The sequence below is a fragment of the Alligator sinensis genome, unplaced genomic scaffold (genome assembly GCF_000455745.1).
Source record: "Alligator sinensis unplaced genomic scaffold, ASM45574v1 scaffold917_1, whole genome shotgun sequence".
Lineage (NCBI taxonomy): Eukaryota > Metazoa > Chordata > Crocodylia > Alligatoridae > Alligator > Alligator sinensis.
The window spans coordinates 1,432,279-1,448,626 of record NW_005841988.1 but is presented as its reverse complement, the minus strand read 5'-3'; the positions used below and the strand labels follow the sequence as shown (position 1 = coordinate 1,448,626).

The following is a 16,348-nucleotide window of genomic DNA, read 5'->3' as shown; positions in this document are numbered from 1 at the left end:
CGGCGGGGACAGAGTGGGGAGCTGGCCTCGCTCCTCTCCCCCTGGCCCTGCTCCTTGGAGGCAGCAGCAACTGGCTTTGTCCCCACCCCCATGTTCCAGGGAGGCAGTGATGGGTACAGTTGGTCTGGACCCCGAGCGGCAGTAGCGGGGGGTGGCCCTGGGCCCCAGGCTCAATGTGGCAGGGTGGGGGAAGTAGGCCTGACATGGCGGGGGAGGGGAGGAGCAGATTGGGCCTGACCCGGCAGGGGTGGAGAGGAAGGAGCGGACCTGGGTCTAACGCAGTGGGGGTGGAGTAAGGAGCAGGCCTGGGCCTAACATGGTAGGGGAGAGGGAGTAGTGCCCAACCTCAAATGGCAGAGGGGGAAAGGGAGAAGAAGAAGGGGGCAGACATGGGGCTCCATCTCCCCCGACCCCCCCAGTCATTTTTGACGGGTAATTTGCTAGTATAGTATATATGATGAAGCAAACACTGAAAGAGAATGTTTTCCACAGGAACTTGTCAAGAATTACTGATTTTTAAAATGGCTGCCCTCTCATGTTGCTTTCAGTAAGACTGCTGTCAGTTGAAGTGACTTTCTCAAATAACTACCATCTCCTTTCCTATGAATTTGTTGATGTCGTACAGATTGCAGCCAAAGGTGGCTTTAGCAGTCCCGGATCACCTGCTTCTTAGTGCTCCCATTTCCTTCTGGACAGTGTAGAGATATCATTTTTCTGATAGTAGCTTGACTTGGGGCCCAGTGGGAAAAATGGGAACTAGTGGCCATTTTTAAGAACAGTCTTTAGCTTTAGGTCCTATGAGAACATGGGAAATGGTGAGTTGAAAGAAGGTAATTTGAAAAAAATATTCTTCAGGAGTTTTTCTTAATTCTTCTTTATTGTATCGTTATCAAGTTATTAAAAATTGAGTTAGACTTATTCCTTCCTGGGAGCACAAATATTAAAATACATTAATATTTTTCTTAGGGTTGTTTTATGATGTCTCTGCAGGACATCTGAGCTGTCTGTTTTGCATGTCCGCAACTTCCAAGTCCATGTATCTTCTAACTTTACGAGTAATTCTGAGTTTCCTTGTTTTATAATGTTTGGTGTTAGAATAGTTAAAATATCCCTGAAACATTTTCCTTCTAAATTATCGTTACATGCTCGTGACTTTACCTGTCTCTTAACATAGGTTTTTTCTGGTAATTTCTGTGTGTGCGTGCATGTATGCTACAAGCAGAAGTGTTAAAAAAAACATTACTGGTTCCTATGCTTTAACACATTTTGAATGCATTCTTTACAGAATTTGGAAACTGATTTAACAGAGGCAAGAAAACAAATGGAAAACCTGCACTTTAATTGCAGTGGCTTGTCATCCCAGCTGGCTATTAAACAGAATGAATTGACCCAGAGGGATTGTGATATGACCAGAGTTAGGCAAGTAGTCTGCATTTCCTTTAGGTACAATCTAATCACTGGGTTTTGTAAATAAAATTATTTTTATGATTTAAGGAGAAATGTCTTATTATTAGAGCTACTTTTGCAAAAGTCTTCTAATGTCATTTTATTTTGAACATGCACACATTATCTGGAAACTTTTGGCTGTTTAGCTTATACTACTATTTATGCAGAGTATTTAAATTCCTTTTGGCTTTTATGATGTTCAATTTTTTAAGGAGGGATGGACATTATTAAAAATTACACTTCTATAATTAGCATTGGGTCAGAGAGTTGTCAATCTCCACTGAAAGTCACAAAATATCAATATGATTAGTAACGTAAGCAATTAATTTGAGAGGCTAAATGCCCTAAACCTACAAAAGTTTCAAACCTAACTTTAACTTTTTAATTAGAGTAGAGTCTGACAGGTCAGCAGAAGTCTGTACAGGCCTATGCTAAAGGTTTAAAATGTTGTGATTTAAGCTTTATCTGAGGTCTCACACATCTTTTTTTCCTATGCTGAATCTGGAGGATTAGTGCTGCATATTTGAGATGTGGAGAAGAAATGAAGGATAGAATGAATTATATGAATTGACTAGGCTATTGAAATCATCAGAATGACAGTAATGGCAAAAGACATCCAGTAGATTTAAGTAGATTGACAGGCAACTGTCTGTTCTTCTCCTCCTATTTATATACAGGCAACTGTCTGTTCTTCTCCTCCTATTTATATATATATTTATCTCCTCCTATGTATATATGTGTACATAGTGTTATACAGTAGACGGGCTTTGTTTAAACAAATAACATTTCCTGCCCCAAAGTGCTTACAGTTTAGGATAGCAGTTGGAATTTTAGTGGAAACAAACAGAACAATGCAGTAGAAGCCACTATAGCTTGAATAATCTTTTTAGGTTTCAGCTATTAATTTTACTGTAAGTCTGTTGTCTTTAAGAAAAGACTAGAAATGGGATTTTTGCAATTTCTCTGACTTAATTTGTCTTCCTAGTGTTAGTTCTGAATTTGCTCGGAAAAAATGTCTCTAATTATTTTTATAGTTAAAAGTTATAACATTTGAAATCCCAGTAGTTAATGAGAATAAATACAGTTTTTAATAGGATATTTTATGGGAAGACAGCTGATGATATTTGTAAAATTCATCAGAGGGCTGACAGTTTTTATAGTATTAAAAAATGGATTCTCATTTCAGAACTGTATGTCTCTGCATGTGGATGGGGCGGGAAGGACAGTGGAATATGGGACACTTTCAAACCTGGTAGCCAAAGCTATCACAGCCTGCAAACTCCTTTAAATCTTCTAATGTTCATTTTGTAAGCTCTGCTACAAGTCGGGGTGTGCTAGTCCCAGACATTTTCTTATTTTAAAAAATTTGCTTGACCCCAGCTGTTGTTGGGGTGTCAAGGTTTCACAGAGACATTCTTATTATTTTATTTTAATTAAAAAAAAAACCCAACCTCTTTGAAATGGTGAATCAGTTTGAGTTAACGCTGAAAGTAGACGTTGCTATTTTAAGGGGGAAATGTGTTCAGAGAAATTGTACATTAAGTTTAGATTCTGGCACAGAGCCAGGCCAGTCCCGCCTCTGCCTATGTCCCTAAATTCCCTGCCCCACCAGTAACAGGCCTGATGAAGTGGCTCTGTGGGCCAGATCCATCCTATGGCTTGTATGTTTGACACCATTGCCTTAATGCTAGTGTTATGAATAGATATTTGGATTTTTTATATTTTGGGGACACTTTCAATGTTGTATATAAAAGTTGTTCAAGGGATTTTACTTCTTTCATGGTATAAGAGGGCAATTTTCACCTTGGTTATTTGAGATTTTTGTCTACATTTTAAAATTTAATATTTTTCTCTGTGTTATCAGGGAGTTATCTAATTTTTTTAACTTAAAAAAGAACCTGTTAGGCAAGATTTTGCATACCTCAAGAGGCATGTCTATATAAATCAATTCATGTTAATATTCTTTTTCTCTGACCACTCTTAAAAAGAAACTATACCTGTTCCTGGTGTATCTACTGTGGCACATTTACAAGTTTTAGATTTTTATCATTGCTTTAATGTTACTGTATGTACTGGAAAACAAGATGAGGATTTTCCCTCAAATCAGCACGGGGGGAAAAGAGCCCTTATCTTATTTGCATGCAAGGAAACCTCATTAAATCATTAAACTGCTGCCTATCTATCATTACATTGCTGCCAAAAGCAACATGTGCTCAGTAATGGAAACCATAGTTGATTAAATGAAGCTGACACTGAGTATGACTATAAAACACATGGCCAATATTGGGCAAACTTAGTGATGGGAACCTACCACAAGGATAGGTTAGTGCAGCCCATCTGAATAAGATATATGTTAGTGCTCATTGTGCTCAGTTCCCGTCACAGCTAACTCTTTCAAATCATGTTGAGCCACAACACTGAATACATTTTGACTTCTTTATTCCCAAAGCTGAGCTGTGCCTTCCTTTCCCATTTCCAATTACTTCTGTTTCTTCATCAGCCTTAAATGTCTAGCAAACATCACCAAACGGGTCCCAAACAGTTCACGCAGAATCCCTCTGTTGCCCCCCTGTTTCATACTCTTGCATATGATTCGTGTGGCCCTGCCCTCCATGAGGTTGAGCCAGACCAGATTGCCCTGCACTTCATCTGCAAATAAAGTGTTGGAGGATCCCAGACCTTATGCCAAGAACACGCAGTTCCAGTTATGAGTGAGGGGTTAATTAGCATATGGATCCTTTGTGTGGGGTGGGGAGGTATCTGGAATAAACACATATACTAAGCTATGCTGAGCTGTGGGGTCACCATGGCTTGAAATGCTGTTGACTCTGCTAGGGCCCATCTGGTATTATATGGTAAACCCTGAGTCTTTTGGCTCTGGGTGGGGGGCAAGAGGCACCAGCAAGGCTGTGGGGAATGTGGGTGGGGAGTGAGAGGCATGAGCAGGACTGTGGGGGCCCTTTAATTTGAATCACAGATTTGGGGTTTCTTATTAGACAATTTGTGATTTATTTATTTATTTATTTATTTTTAGCAGAAAATTTGTGGGGTTTTTTTAATCAGAGAAAAGCAGGATCCCTGCTTATCAGGCATTAATCAAGCCCTGTCTCCATCCCGGAAGCTGATGGACCCATGGGCCTTCTTTTGCCTTCATGGGAGTTTGTTTCCATCATCACCCATACCATGCTCTAAAATGAGAAGATGTTCTTTATAATTGGAGTACATAAGAACATAAAAAAGGACATACTGGATGAGACAAATGGTCTGTCTAACCCATATCTTATCTCGGAGTGGCAGGAGTGGAGGCTTTGGAGCGAGAACATGGTGTGTTTAGAATTATCTATCCTTTGTCATATGCTCTCTGGCATCCACCACCATTAGTTGTACTGTAGCAAGGGTCCTACCAGTGGTGCACTGGTGCCACATGCCCTCATACAGAAGTTCCAAATCAAATCCACTGTGCTATCTCGTTACTGTTTTTGCAACCTTTTTTCATCTGCAGACCGCTTTGGAACATTTGAATGGAGTTGTGGATCCCTTTGAATTGTAGGTGTGGGTATTCACATACTTTTGATTGATCATAGTCATCTTTTGTGGACCCTTTAGATGTATTCTATGGACTTCCAGGCTAGGGACAGATATTACACATAACCCAGTTTAAGTGATCAGAAACTGGTTTAAACCTGTAACAGAACAGACATTCAGTGTACATAAGCCAATCTGAAAATGGCTGAAACTGGTTTGAGATAAACCTAGTTGAATGTAGTATCAGACTTAACTGATTTGGGTGAAACTGGTTTATTCAGTGTCTGTCCCAGACCCCTTCTGGGTTTAACTTAAACCAGAGCCCCACAGCATCCCAGATGCTTTGCAGCTCTGGGTGGGGCTGTTTGCTCCAGAGAGCTGGGCTGGCCCTTCTCCGCTGCTCCCTGGCTGGAGTTCCAGCAGAGATGGCAGGCACAGCAGCATCTGCCTTGCTTTCCCTGTCCCATACCCCCTTGCTGTTCACTGCTTAAGCAGGGATTCTCCCCTTCCTCCCTCCCACAGTATGGACCATAGTCAGCATGTGGTATGCTAGCTAATGCTGAGAGGTGTCTGTGTAAGGCTGACAGCACAGTGTCCCCTTAGGGCTTTTTGGAGCTAATCAACAGGCAGCTGGTAATATCCCTCCATTCCTTCCTTGGAAAATGTTGTTTAAGAGGAGATTGAACTAATGAGAGAGACTTGTGTTTTCTGATGGGGTGATAAATGCTGATAACATAGCTGATAAATGCTCTGTTATCAGTGAAGGCGGGGACCCCTCCCTAATCAGAGCATCCTGCCAGGGCCTGGTCATGCCCCCCTTGGCTCAGCACTATGGAAGGGAAGGGAGGGCTGCTTTAGCGTCCGCCAGCTTCTAGCCTGAGCCACTGCAGGCATGTGCTTGCATTTCTTTAGTCCAGAGGGAATGCCTGTACAGTTACAAACCAGTTCAGCCTAGCCAGGTTAGATGAACCTGCAAAGATTAAATCAGTTGAGGTTCAAGCTTTTTGAATGTTTGTCCTTAGCCCCAATGTCCGTGGAACGCTGGTTGTGAAAACCACTGATATAGTGCATAGGTGCTCTGCAGTTAACTTGCACTGGGCACCAAATTGGGTGATTATGGCTCTGATCATTGGTTTTTAGATGCATACCTTACTGTTCTGTTTAATTGCTATTAGTGAAGGTCTGTCATTCATGAACCTGTTTAGTTCCGTTTTTGAACCTGACTATACTATCTGCCTCTACAACCTTCTATGATAATGAGTTTTACCAGTTAACTGCTAACTGCTCCTGGCCCGCACAGTAATCTGGGCCCTTTTTGTGCTCTGTGCGGGCTGTGGCCAGCAGCCCGGGCACGTGGGGTCGGAGAGAACGGGCGACACGCTAGAATTAGGCACGGACGCGTAATGGTTGATTTAAAGATTATTTACTTACACCGAAGATGGTCGCAGTGTAGGCTGGAAAACTTGCTTGAGTTGTGGTTACAGATAGAAAAGATGAGAGGTGGACTAGAGTTCCTTCCCGTGAACACTCTTCTAGTCCGTCCGGTTGGAGGCTCTAAACCGTGAGCCTGTCGCGCCAACCGAAGAAAGTACTCGAACCAAAGAGCTCTGAATAGACTCACACGAAGTTTGCTAGGCTCCGTGGATCTTTTTGTGCACAGGGAAGAGGGATACGTCGAGGATTGCGCTCGGTGACGGGGAGAGGCTAGAGGCTGATCAGACCCCTGTTGCCTGCTTTAAATGCGCTGGGTTCAGTAGGCTCCGCAGCGCTTAGAGATCTTCACACAGCGTGAAGTCTCCTCCTCCTGGTGTTCGTGGAGTCCTCCAACTTGGGCGGAAACCACTCAAGCTTTTTATATGGCTAGCAAGCCAATCACTAGCCGCCACGTAGGAATAATTTAGAACTGGCCAATGGTGGGGCACAAATTTGAATACGAATGGCGGGAACTCCTTGCAACATGCGTTTCCGTGCTGCAACAAAGAAATGCACCCTGCAAAGAAAGCTACTGGTGGCGGGAATTCTTTTGCACCGGGGTTCTCTTCTGCAGCAGAAAACTCCACCGTGCAAAGAAGCTGCAATTCAGCGGGAACAATTTAGCAGTGCCGAAGCGCACACAAACAAAAATCACACCCTTGGGTTGTGACAACTACATGTTGCTTAAAAAAGTAATTTCTCTTATTAGTTTTAAACCTGTAAAACAGCAGCTATAGAACAGCATAGAATAAACTACTCAGCATAAACTATGCCTGTTTAAGCATTTAATGTTTATAGTAGCACATTAAATATAAGAGTCTTCCAGTAATGTTATGTATATAACTAAACACCATTAGTTCTGATGAAATAATATCCTTTTAAAATCTTTTCTGTTTTCTATATGAGGCTACAATGATTTTTTAAGTAAATATTTTCTAGTTGTCTTAGATTAGTGCTTAATCTAATGAAACAATCTTGTCAGTGTTCAGTTTTGTTGTTGTTATTATTGATACGCTCTTAGTAAAAAATAGCAACATTCTCAATAGACAAGGTAAGGAAAACAAACAAATTACACCCCCTCCATATGTTCCTGTTCTCCTGAATTTATTTCAGGATTTTTAGAGATGACAATTATGAACTTCTTTCTTCAGTTACAAATCTTTTCTTCTTAGACACTAGAATATGTCAGCTCTAATTACAGTTAATCCCAAACATTTTACTTTGTAAGGAAAATATCAAGAGATCTAGCTTCCTTAATTTAGTATCTTATTTTGCACATGAGAGAGAGAGATGCAGATTCTCTTTGAGTTGAAGGGCATATAAGAGGCTCATCTTCTGTCTGCACCTGTTCTTGCAATAGTTCTTCAGATCCATTGGAAAAGAAGATTGCTAAAGGCCTAAGTGTATACTTTTATGTTCCTTTTACTTTCAGATCAAAAATTCTTTCTTTGCCCTGACAATTCTGCATTTTAATACTGAGGATATTTTTAGTTAAACAATAGTCTTCAGTCACTGAGATAACTATTTTGGAAATAAGTTGCACTCTCATACAGCATATTAACAATGACTAAGATTTTTGAAAAGCAGTCGGCAGCTGTGGTTTACTGTCTCCAATGAGAGAAGAGCTAGAGCAACACTAAATAGTTTGTTTTAAAAACCTACCTAGTATCAGTATCGGCTTTATAGTAAACTTCTGCTCTAAATCCAATTTTGTTTTGGGCTGAGTATTAAATCCATTATGATCAGTGGACAGATAATCCCTTAATGATTCTTGCTGTTCAGTTCATTGTAAAGAAACTGTTATTTTCCTTGCTGCCCATTTTAAATGGTTCCTTTTTTGATCTCTCTGCAGAGTAGAAACTATCTTGCCCAATCTTAGTGTGCAGATATGGTTCTGAAATGCATCTTGTGTGCTATTTATATCCATTCTATGGATATAAATAGCACACGTGGCTAGCTGCCACGGAGGGCAGCTGTTCCCTGCCCTCCGTGGACACGCCGGAGGGCAGGGAACAACTGCAAGCAGACCTGGACAGGTTAGACAAGTGGGTAGAAAACAACAGAATGCAGTTCAACAAGGAGAAATGCAAAGTGCTGCGCCTAGGGAGGAAAAATGTCCGGCACACCTACAGCCTAGGGAATGACCTGCTGGGCGGCACGGAAGTGGAAAGGGATCTTGGAGTCCTAGTGGACTCTAAGATGAACATGAGTCGGCAGTGTGACGAAGCTATCAGAAAAGCCAATGGCACTTGATCGTGCATCAGCAGATGCATGACGAATAGGTCCAAAGAGGTAATACTTCCCCTCTATCGGGCGCTGGTCAGACCGCAGTTGGAGTACTGCGTGCAATTCTGGGCGCCACAATTCAAGAGGGATGCGGATAACCTGGAGAGGGTCCAGAGAAGGGCCACTCGTATGGTTTAGGGCCTGCAGACCAAGCCCTATGAGGGGAGACTAGAGAAACTGGACCTTTTCAGCGTCCGCAAGAGAAGGTTGAGAGGCGACCTTGTGGCTGCCTATAAGTTCATCACGGGGGCACAGAAGGGAATTGGTGAGTATTTATTCACCAAGGCGCCCCCGGGGTTTACAAGAAATAATGGCCACAAGCTAGCAGAGAGCAGATTTAGATTGGACATTAGGAAGAACTTCTTCACAGTTAGAGTGGCCAGGGTCTGGAACGGGCTCCCAAGGGAGGTGGTCCTCTCCCCTACCCTGGGGGTCTTCAAGAGGAGGTTAGATAACCATCTACCTCGGGTCATCTAGACCCAGCACTCTTTCCTGCCTATGCAGGGGGTCGGACTCGATGATCTATTGAGGTCCCTTCCGACCCTAACATCTATGAATCTATTCTAAGATTTCTGGATCTTTTCAGAATCCAAAATAGCACTATGATTTTTAAGTTCCAGAGAAGAAGACTCTGAAAGCAAGTTACTTCCTCAAGAGCAGTAATCCCAATTTATCATCATCAAACTTCTTTCTTAACTTTTCAGTATTGAAATTTAACCATGATCAGAGGTTTTCCTGTAAACTTGTGCTGACTCTCAAGATCAAAATTAGGTATTTAGGCTACTCGGTATTAAATCTGACAGTAGAAAAAAATCCTGGTCATACCCTGTTAATCATCCACTCTCTGCCACTGTGACATAGGATACTGGGTAAAATGTTTCTATGGTCTGACCCAGTAAATGGCAGTTCTTATGTTCATGCTTTCAGAAGATGGAAGTCACAGTGTCTTTTACAGTCTTGGGGCTTTACCACTGTGACAGGAGGCCAACTCAGGGCTGGGTCTCAACCTCAGCCCACCCACCTGTCTCTGGGCCAGTCCTCCCAGTCTCTCCTGGCATGACTTGCTGGTTTAATGAACTGTTTTTAAATGAGGGAGGCTGTCCATTTTAATGCCCCGATGCCAGCGGGTGCTTTACATGGCTCCTTGCCATCCCTATACTGTGTCCTGTGCCTCGCAGATGACATCCAGATTATTACTACACCTCCGGCTTAAAGCTGGGCCAAACTCAGTCCTATGCTGAGTCAGTTGCACTCTGCCCTCACTTGGCCCCATGCATACCACCCCACTCCTACTGAGGCCTCTTTCACTCTGCCCACTCTCATGGCTTCTTTCATACCACCTATCACTGGGACACTGTCTGCCTGCCCTGCTCCCCTGAGCAGCCCCTCTTGGGCCATCGGGCTTGACTACTTGCATGCTGGCTAGTCCCCATGCAGCCCTTCGGGTCGAGCTTCCCTACTCTACGTGGTATGGCCTTGCCTCGCGTAGAGCTGATTCTGCCCCTAACCCCTGGCTGGGCAACTTCATACATTTGCATATTTGTGGAGGTTAGCCTGTGTGCTGCCCTTCAGGCCACCACTGCAGCCCTACTCAACACCCCCTCGGTGCAGCCCTTCAGATTGCCCTCACAACCCTACTTTACACCTGTTTACGCACAAGCCTTCAGGCCGCAGCGGCGCACTCTACTCTATGCAGGCCGCTACAAAGTTCTGCCCCCCTCACTGGGGCTGTTTTATCAATCTGCCCCTTTCACTGGGGCCCCTGGGGTCTTATACCCCATGGGGCTCAGGTGTCTGTGGATGTGCCTGGCCCCCATGCCTGTCCCTAGGTATGGGTGACCCACCAGGATGTGGAGGCTGGGGTTATAAGGCACCCCTACCTGCTTTTCACTGGGGAGGCAACTGGCCTGGCACTTCTGGGGAACTGCTGTGCTATGGGCAGTCCTACCAGGCCATCCTTCCCCAGCAGGGTGTACTTTTCAGTCATACCCAGGACCAAGAGCCTCCTGCCATCCCCATAACTCCTGCTCTTACCTCCAAGGATCTTCCAAGCAGCAGCTCAGCCAGATGTTGTTCCTTTGGCTGCAGCAGCAGACTGCTGACTCAGTCCTGAGAGCCTGGATCTAAAATGGAGGCTACTTAGCCCTCTCCTTCTATCCCAGGGCTCTCTTGCAGTCATGGGACTGCCTCATCAGGGCTAGCCAACACCTTCAGGCTTCCCTGCTGCCTGCAAACCTTAAAGTAGCAGGCACCAAATGTGTTCTGCCACAGCCACTTTGTGTGGTAGAATCTAGCAATTTCACCAGTTATCCTGCATGGCCGTTTTACACCCTGTTTAGTATCTGGAGTAGATGCAGTTCTGGCAAAATTCCAGCATGCTGACCATTATTGGGTCATTATTGGGATGGTCAAACAAAACAAGAGATGAGAAAATGTCATCAAAGATAATAGACATGATGAGCGTTAACTACACTGGTAACAGAGCCATATAGCTTTTTGATTGACAACTACTTATTTTATTTAAATCTCTGGGAAGCTACACTTTCGCTTAGAACAATTGGTATGTGCAGGACAACAGGTTTTTCCATATGGATGGGATAAATCTTTCATTCTTATTCAGTTCAGATGTGAACAACAATTTTCCAACATTTGTATTCAAATAACTGAGTCCCCTCCCTAAACAATGCTACTATGAATATTAAATACTTGAAATGGCTGTTGCCCAGTGGTGGCAGCCATTTAAGTCAGACTTGTCTTGTCTGTTGGCCTGCTTCACTTATCAACTTTTCCTGCTTTGTGGTTAACAGATATTTCTACACTATATACTGAAGTGAATGTAGCACAGATATTGCTATCTTAGATGCCAGAAATAGTCTGCATAATCACCATGCTAGTGCCATACTGGGGCTTACTCTGCTTCTATTGCATCTAGACTGCTTCTTGTATATGAGCTATCTTGCTGTGTAGACATACCTGATCTGTTTCACTACATGTTAGCATGTAACCTAGACATACCTTATGATTTTGCACTATTTCCTTTGATATCTCTTCTGTTAGGTGAGCTCTCCATCCAGGCCTTCTTTCAGACCCACTTATTGCCGCCATTCTAAAAATGAGTAGTTGTTTTAGTGTTCAGCGAATACTGTGTTGGTAGGTCTTTTGGGAGAACCTCTCCATTGCTGGAGATGATGCCTCCAGAGTCCCACCTTTCCTTTAAGATGCACAAAAACTTCATCACTATTCTTTCAGGCCAATAATGCTCATGTGGAAAACTGAGCCTCTTCTAAAATGAAGCCATCAGGCATAATTGCTCTGTAATGTAATAGTTGGTCTCTTCAGCATTCCTCTTCACTCAGAATTGAGGATTCCAGGTTTAGCTGCCTACTGATGCTTGGTGTTGAAATAGCAGTACAAAACCAACCTCCATCCACACTGAATTTAAGGCCCTTGGGTCTCATCTGAGCCCTGAGCATGGACCAGCTGTTCACTCTGTGCCTGCCCAATATTGTGAATGGGACAACATGGTCACCTTAGAGCAAGGAGTATATACCAGTAAGCACACCTGAGAAGAGAGCCTTGGGCTTGTGCTCAGTGCCTACTCTAAGGCAGCTAGAGGGCCTCATTTCTGGGCTTGAGCATGCACAGGATCAGAACAAGTGGTAGGGTATTTTTAGTAGGCCTTGGCTCGGAGGTGGTTTAAACCAGCCTGCCCTGGGTTGCTACCAGCTGAAGAGATCTTTTTGACTCCTTGTCCAGAACTTTAGTCCACAGAATAATCCTCTTTGACCTCCCTTTTTCTCTTGGCTCCAGGTTTCATGTGCAGACTTCCGTCCATATGTCTTCTGGCCTCAAACTTTTACCAGCTCTCTACTACTCTCTGAACTTATTGTGGCAATGCACACAGTCTTCAGTGAATCCAGATCCCAGCTGGCTCTTCCTTCAGGACTGATGCCTGATCTTTTACATAACCCAGGTGTTCTTTTTTCACCTCTAATAGGAGGCAGTTAAGCAAGTAGAGATGGATTTGTCCTACTCCCTATTGAAGAACTCAATCCCTCTGTGACATACTCCCACACCTCCCTTTATTATTTGCTCATACCTCCTATCATTATTTGTATAACTTCAGATTTATCCTATCCCCTTGGACTTTAGTAATGTGTTAGGACCGGAGTTCAGAAAAGTACTTAAGCATCTGCTGAAATCCATTTGATAGTAGTTTTACAAATTGTTTAGATTATGGATTTGTATAGTATGGTTTGGATAGGGATGATCGTGCCCAGGCAGGGGGTTGGGCTAGATGACCTCTGGCGGTTCCTTCCAGCCCTACTTGTCTATGATTCTATGATTTCTGTTTAGAGAAGCATTTAAGAATTTGTAGGATTTGAAAGAGAATAATGAAATACTTTGTCAAGTGGCTTATGGCAGTGGTCTCCAACCTTTTGAAGCACAAGATCACGTTTTGAATTTAAGTGCAATCTAGGATCTACGTCAAAAAATGTAGAAATAACAGTTTTCATTTATGTTATAGAAAGCTGAGATCAAGTGCTTAATATACATAATTATACATTTTCCCTACTTACCAAGTCTTAGTGTGACACTTATGACTGCACATTATCTGCCAGTGTCTTGAAGTTTGGGTTGTAGTTTGAATCAGCTAGTTGGATGCAGCCCTGCAGATGGGCATTTGTGAGGTGGGTGTGATACTTGGACTTGATCATCTTCATTTGTGAGAATGCTGTCTTACACAGATAGGTGGAACCAAAGTAAGCTTTCACTTTTAAAGCACAGGACAATAGAAGAGGGTACTTTTCTCGGTTTACAAGTCCCACAAAATCTCTGTCCCTTGATCTGGCTTTCAATTCAATGTCACTTTGCATGGTAATTATCTCCATATCAATTCCACTACTTTGTAAATCAAACACCTGATGGAACGTTGTAGCCAAATCACCCAATGTCTGCTGGAAGAAATGGGATATGCCTAACTTTAGCTTGAAAAAAATGAGACTGAGAGACTGTCAGAGGCTCCACAATCGACCAGTCAGTCGTGATCTACTAGTTGGTGACTACTGGCTTATGAAAAGCTCTATCCAAGCATGAGGGGCAGGATGGACCAAAACTGCTGGTTTTTGAAAACTTACTGTAGGGACAATAGAAACTGGTATCAGGGGCAAGTCAGAGATGGGAGTCAAAGTCTTGAAACTGAATAAGAGATGATAGTTGTGATGGTGATAGGCTTTGAAAGGCCTAAAACTTAAAAAAAACAAGCAGCTTACATTTGATTTAGTAAAGAAGGGGCCATATAAAGAGGAGAGTGACTTGGTTCAGTCACTAGCTAGGAAAATCATCTTTACAGCAGCAATTTGAATCAATATGAACAAGAAAGATTGCATTTGTCAAGGCCAGAGAAGATGTTGCAGTGATCAAGATATGAGATGATGAAACATGAGATGATAAGATGATGGACCAGCTACCTTTTAGCTCTGGCGCTGCTGGATAGTAAAAGCTGTATCTTAGAGATGTTGCTTGGAAAGAATCTGCAAGACTTTGACATGACTAGATGTGAAATACTTAAAGATTCAAAGATGATTCTTAGGTTATGTGCCTGAGTGAGAAGCAGGATGGCAAAGTTGTCCACAGTGATTGAGGCAGGAAGAAGTAGGGAGCAAAGATCTGCTTTTGCCAGGCTGAGCTTGAACTGACAGCTGGATAGAAAGAGATGTCAGAAAGAGAGGCTGAATATTTAGTTTGGGCAGGAGACAAATCTGGAATAGAAAGGCAGATTCTTTCGCTTGGAGTGAGAAACTGAATTTGTATTTGGAGATAAGGATTTTTATTAATTTCTCAGAAAATGACCTGGTCCAAGGGTCAGTTAAAGAAGATAGTTCCTTGTGGAGTAGACAGAAATACCTGGATTTTGATTTACAATCCTGGTCAGCTTCTCTCTGATTTCCTCCCGTGTATGAGACTATTAACTGCTTGGCTTAACAGCTGCTTCAGATCTGGTTGACACCAAAAGCAGAAAACAAGACTGAAGAAGATTGAAGAGAAGAAATGACAGAGAGGTGAGAAACAAGATGATCTGAAGATATGAGGAGCAAAAGAAAGAGAGAATACAGATAAAAATTAGAAAGTAAGTGACTGGGAGAAGAAAATAGGAAAAATATCCTATAAAAATAGGAAAAAAATGTCAGTCTCGCCTCCATCCTAGGCAAAGTCTTTGAAAAAATTATCAAGGCCCACATTTGCGAGAGTCCGGCAGGACAAATTATGCTGAGGGGAAACCAGCATGGGTTCGTAGCAGGCAGATTGTGCCTGACTAATCTAGTCTCTTTTTATGACCAGGTTACAAAACGCCTGGACGCAGGAGTAGGGGTGGATGTCGTATACTTAGACTTCAGGAAGGCCTTCGATACGGTATCCCACCCCATACTGGTGAACAAGTTAAGAGGCTGTGACTTGGACGACTACACAGTCCGGTGGGTGGCAAATTGGCTAGAGGGTCGCACCCAAAGAGTCATAGTGGATGGGTCGGTTTCGACCTGGAAGGGTGTGGGCAGTGGGGTCCCGCAGGGCTCGGTCCTTGGACCGATACTCTTCAATGTCTTCATCAGCGACTTGGACGAAGGAGTGAAGTGTACTCTGTCCAAGTTTGCGGATGACACACAACTGTGGGGAGAAGTGGACACGCTGGAGGGCAGGGAACAGCTGCAAGCAGACCTGGGCAGAAAACAACAGAATGCAATTCAACAAGGAGAAATGCAAAGTGCTGCACCTAGGGAGGAAAAATGTCTAGCATACCTACTGCCTAGGAAATGACCTGCTTGGTGGCACAGAAGCAGAAAGGGATCTTGGAGTCCTAGTAGACTCCAAGATGAACATGAGTCAGCAGTGTGACGAAGCCATCAGATATGGTTAAGGGCTTGCAGGCCAAGCCCTACGAGGAGAGACTAGAGAACCTGGACCTTTTCAGCCTCCACAAGAGAAGGTTGAGAGGCGACCTTGTGGCTGCCTATAAGTTCATCACGGGGGCACAGAAGGGAATTGGTGAGGTTTTATTCACCAAGGCGTCCCCGGGGGTTACAAGAAATAATGGCCATAAGCTAGCAGAGAGCAGATTTAGACTGGACATTAGGAAGAACTTCTTCGCAGTTAGAGTGGCCAAGGTCTGGAATGGGCTCCCAAGGGAGGTGGTGCTCTCCCCTACCCTGGGGGTCTTCAAGAGGAGGTTAGATAAGCATCTAGCTGGGGTCATCTAGACCCAGCACTCTCTTTCCTGCCTATGCAGGGCGTCGGACTCGATGATCTATTGAGGTCCCTTCCGACCCTAACATCTATGAATAAGAGTGCCGACCTTAATGGTGGCAACTCATATTGTGATCTTTTTTAAATATAGTGATGCTGAATGCCCATAGCATGTATTTTCCTGGCCTAGGCCCCCCGCAAATTGGGCTGCATCCCCAGCTAGGCTTGTTGTCCTGTCCACCCCTCACCCCGCTTGTCAGCCAGCTCTCGCTGCTCCAGCTAGGGAGCAGAGGGGCAGGGCCAGCCCTGCTCTCTAAAGCAGACAGCGCTCTCTCTGAAGCAGATAGCACAGCCCAGCCCAGGGTTGCAAAATGCT

General features: G+C 43.6%; 1 protein-coding gene across 1 annotated transcript in view; it reads left to right on the top strand.

Annotated features, from left to right (window-relative positions):
• CNTLN (centlein) overlaps window positions 1-16,348 on the top strand; it is a 383,712-nt gene that overhangs the window by 99,093 nt on the left and 268,271 nt on the right. The window contains 1 exon segment of the mRNA XM_025201267.1: window positions 1,286-1,443. Coding sequence (XP_025057052.1) covers window positions 1,286-1,443 — 158 coding nt within the window.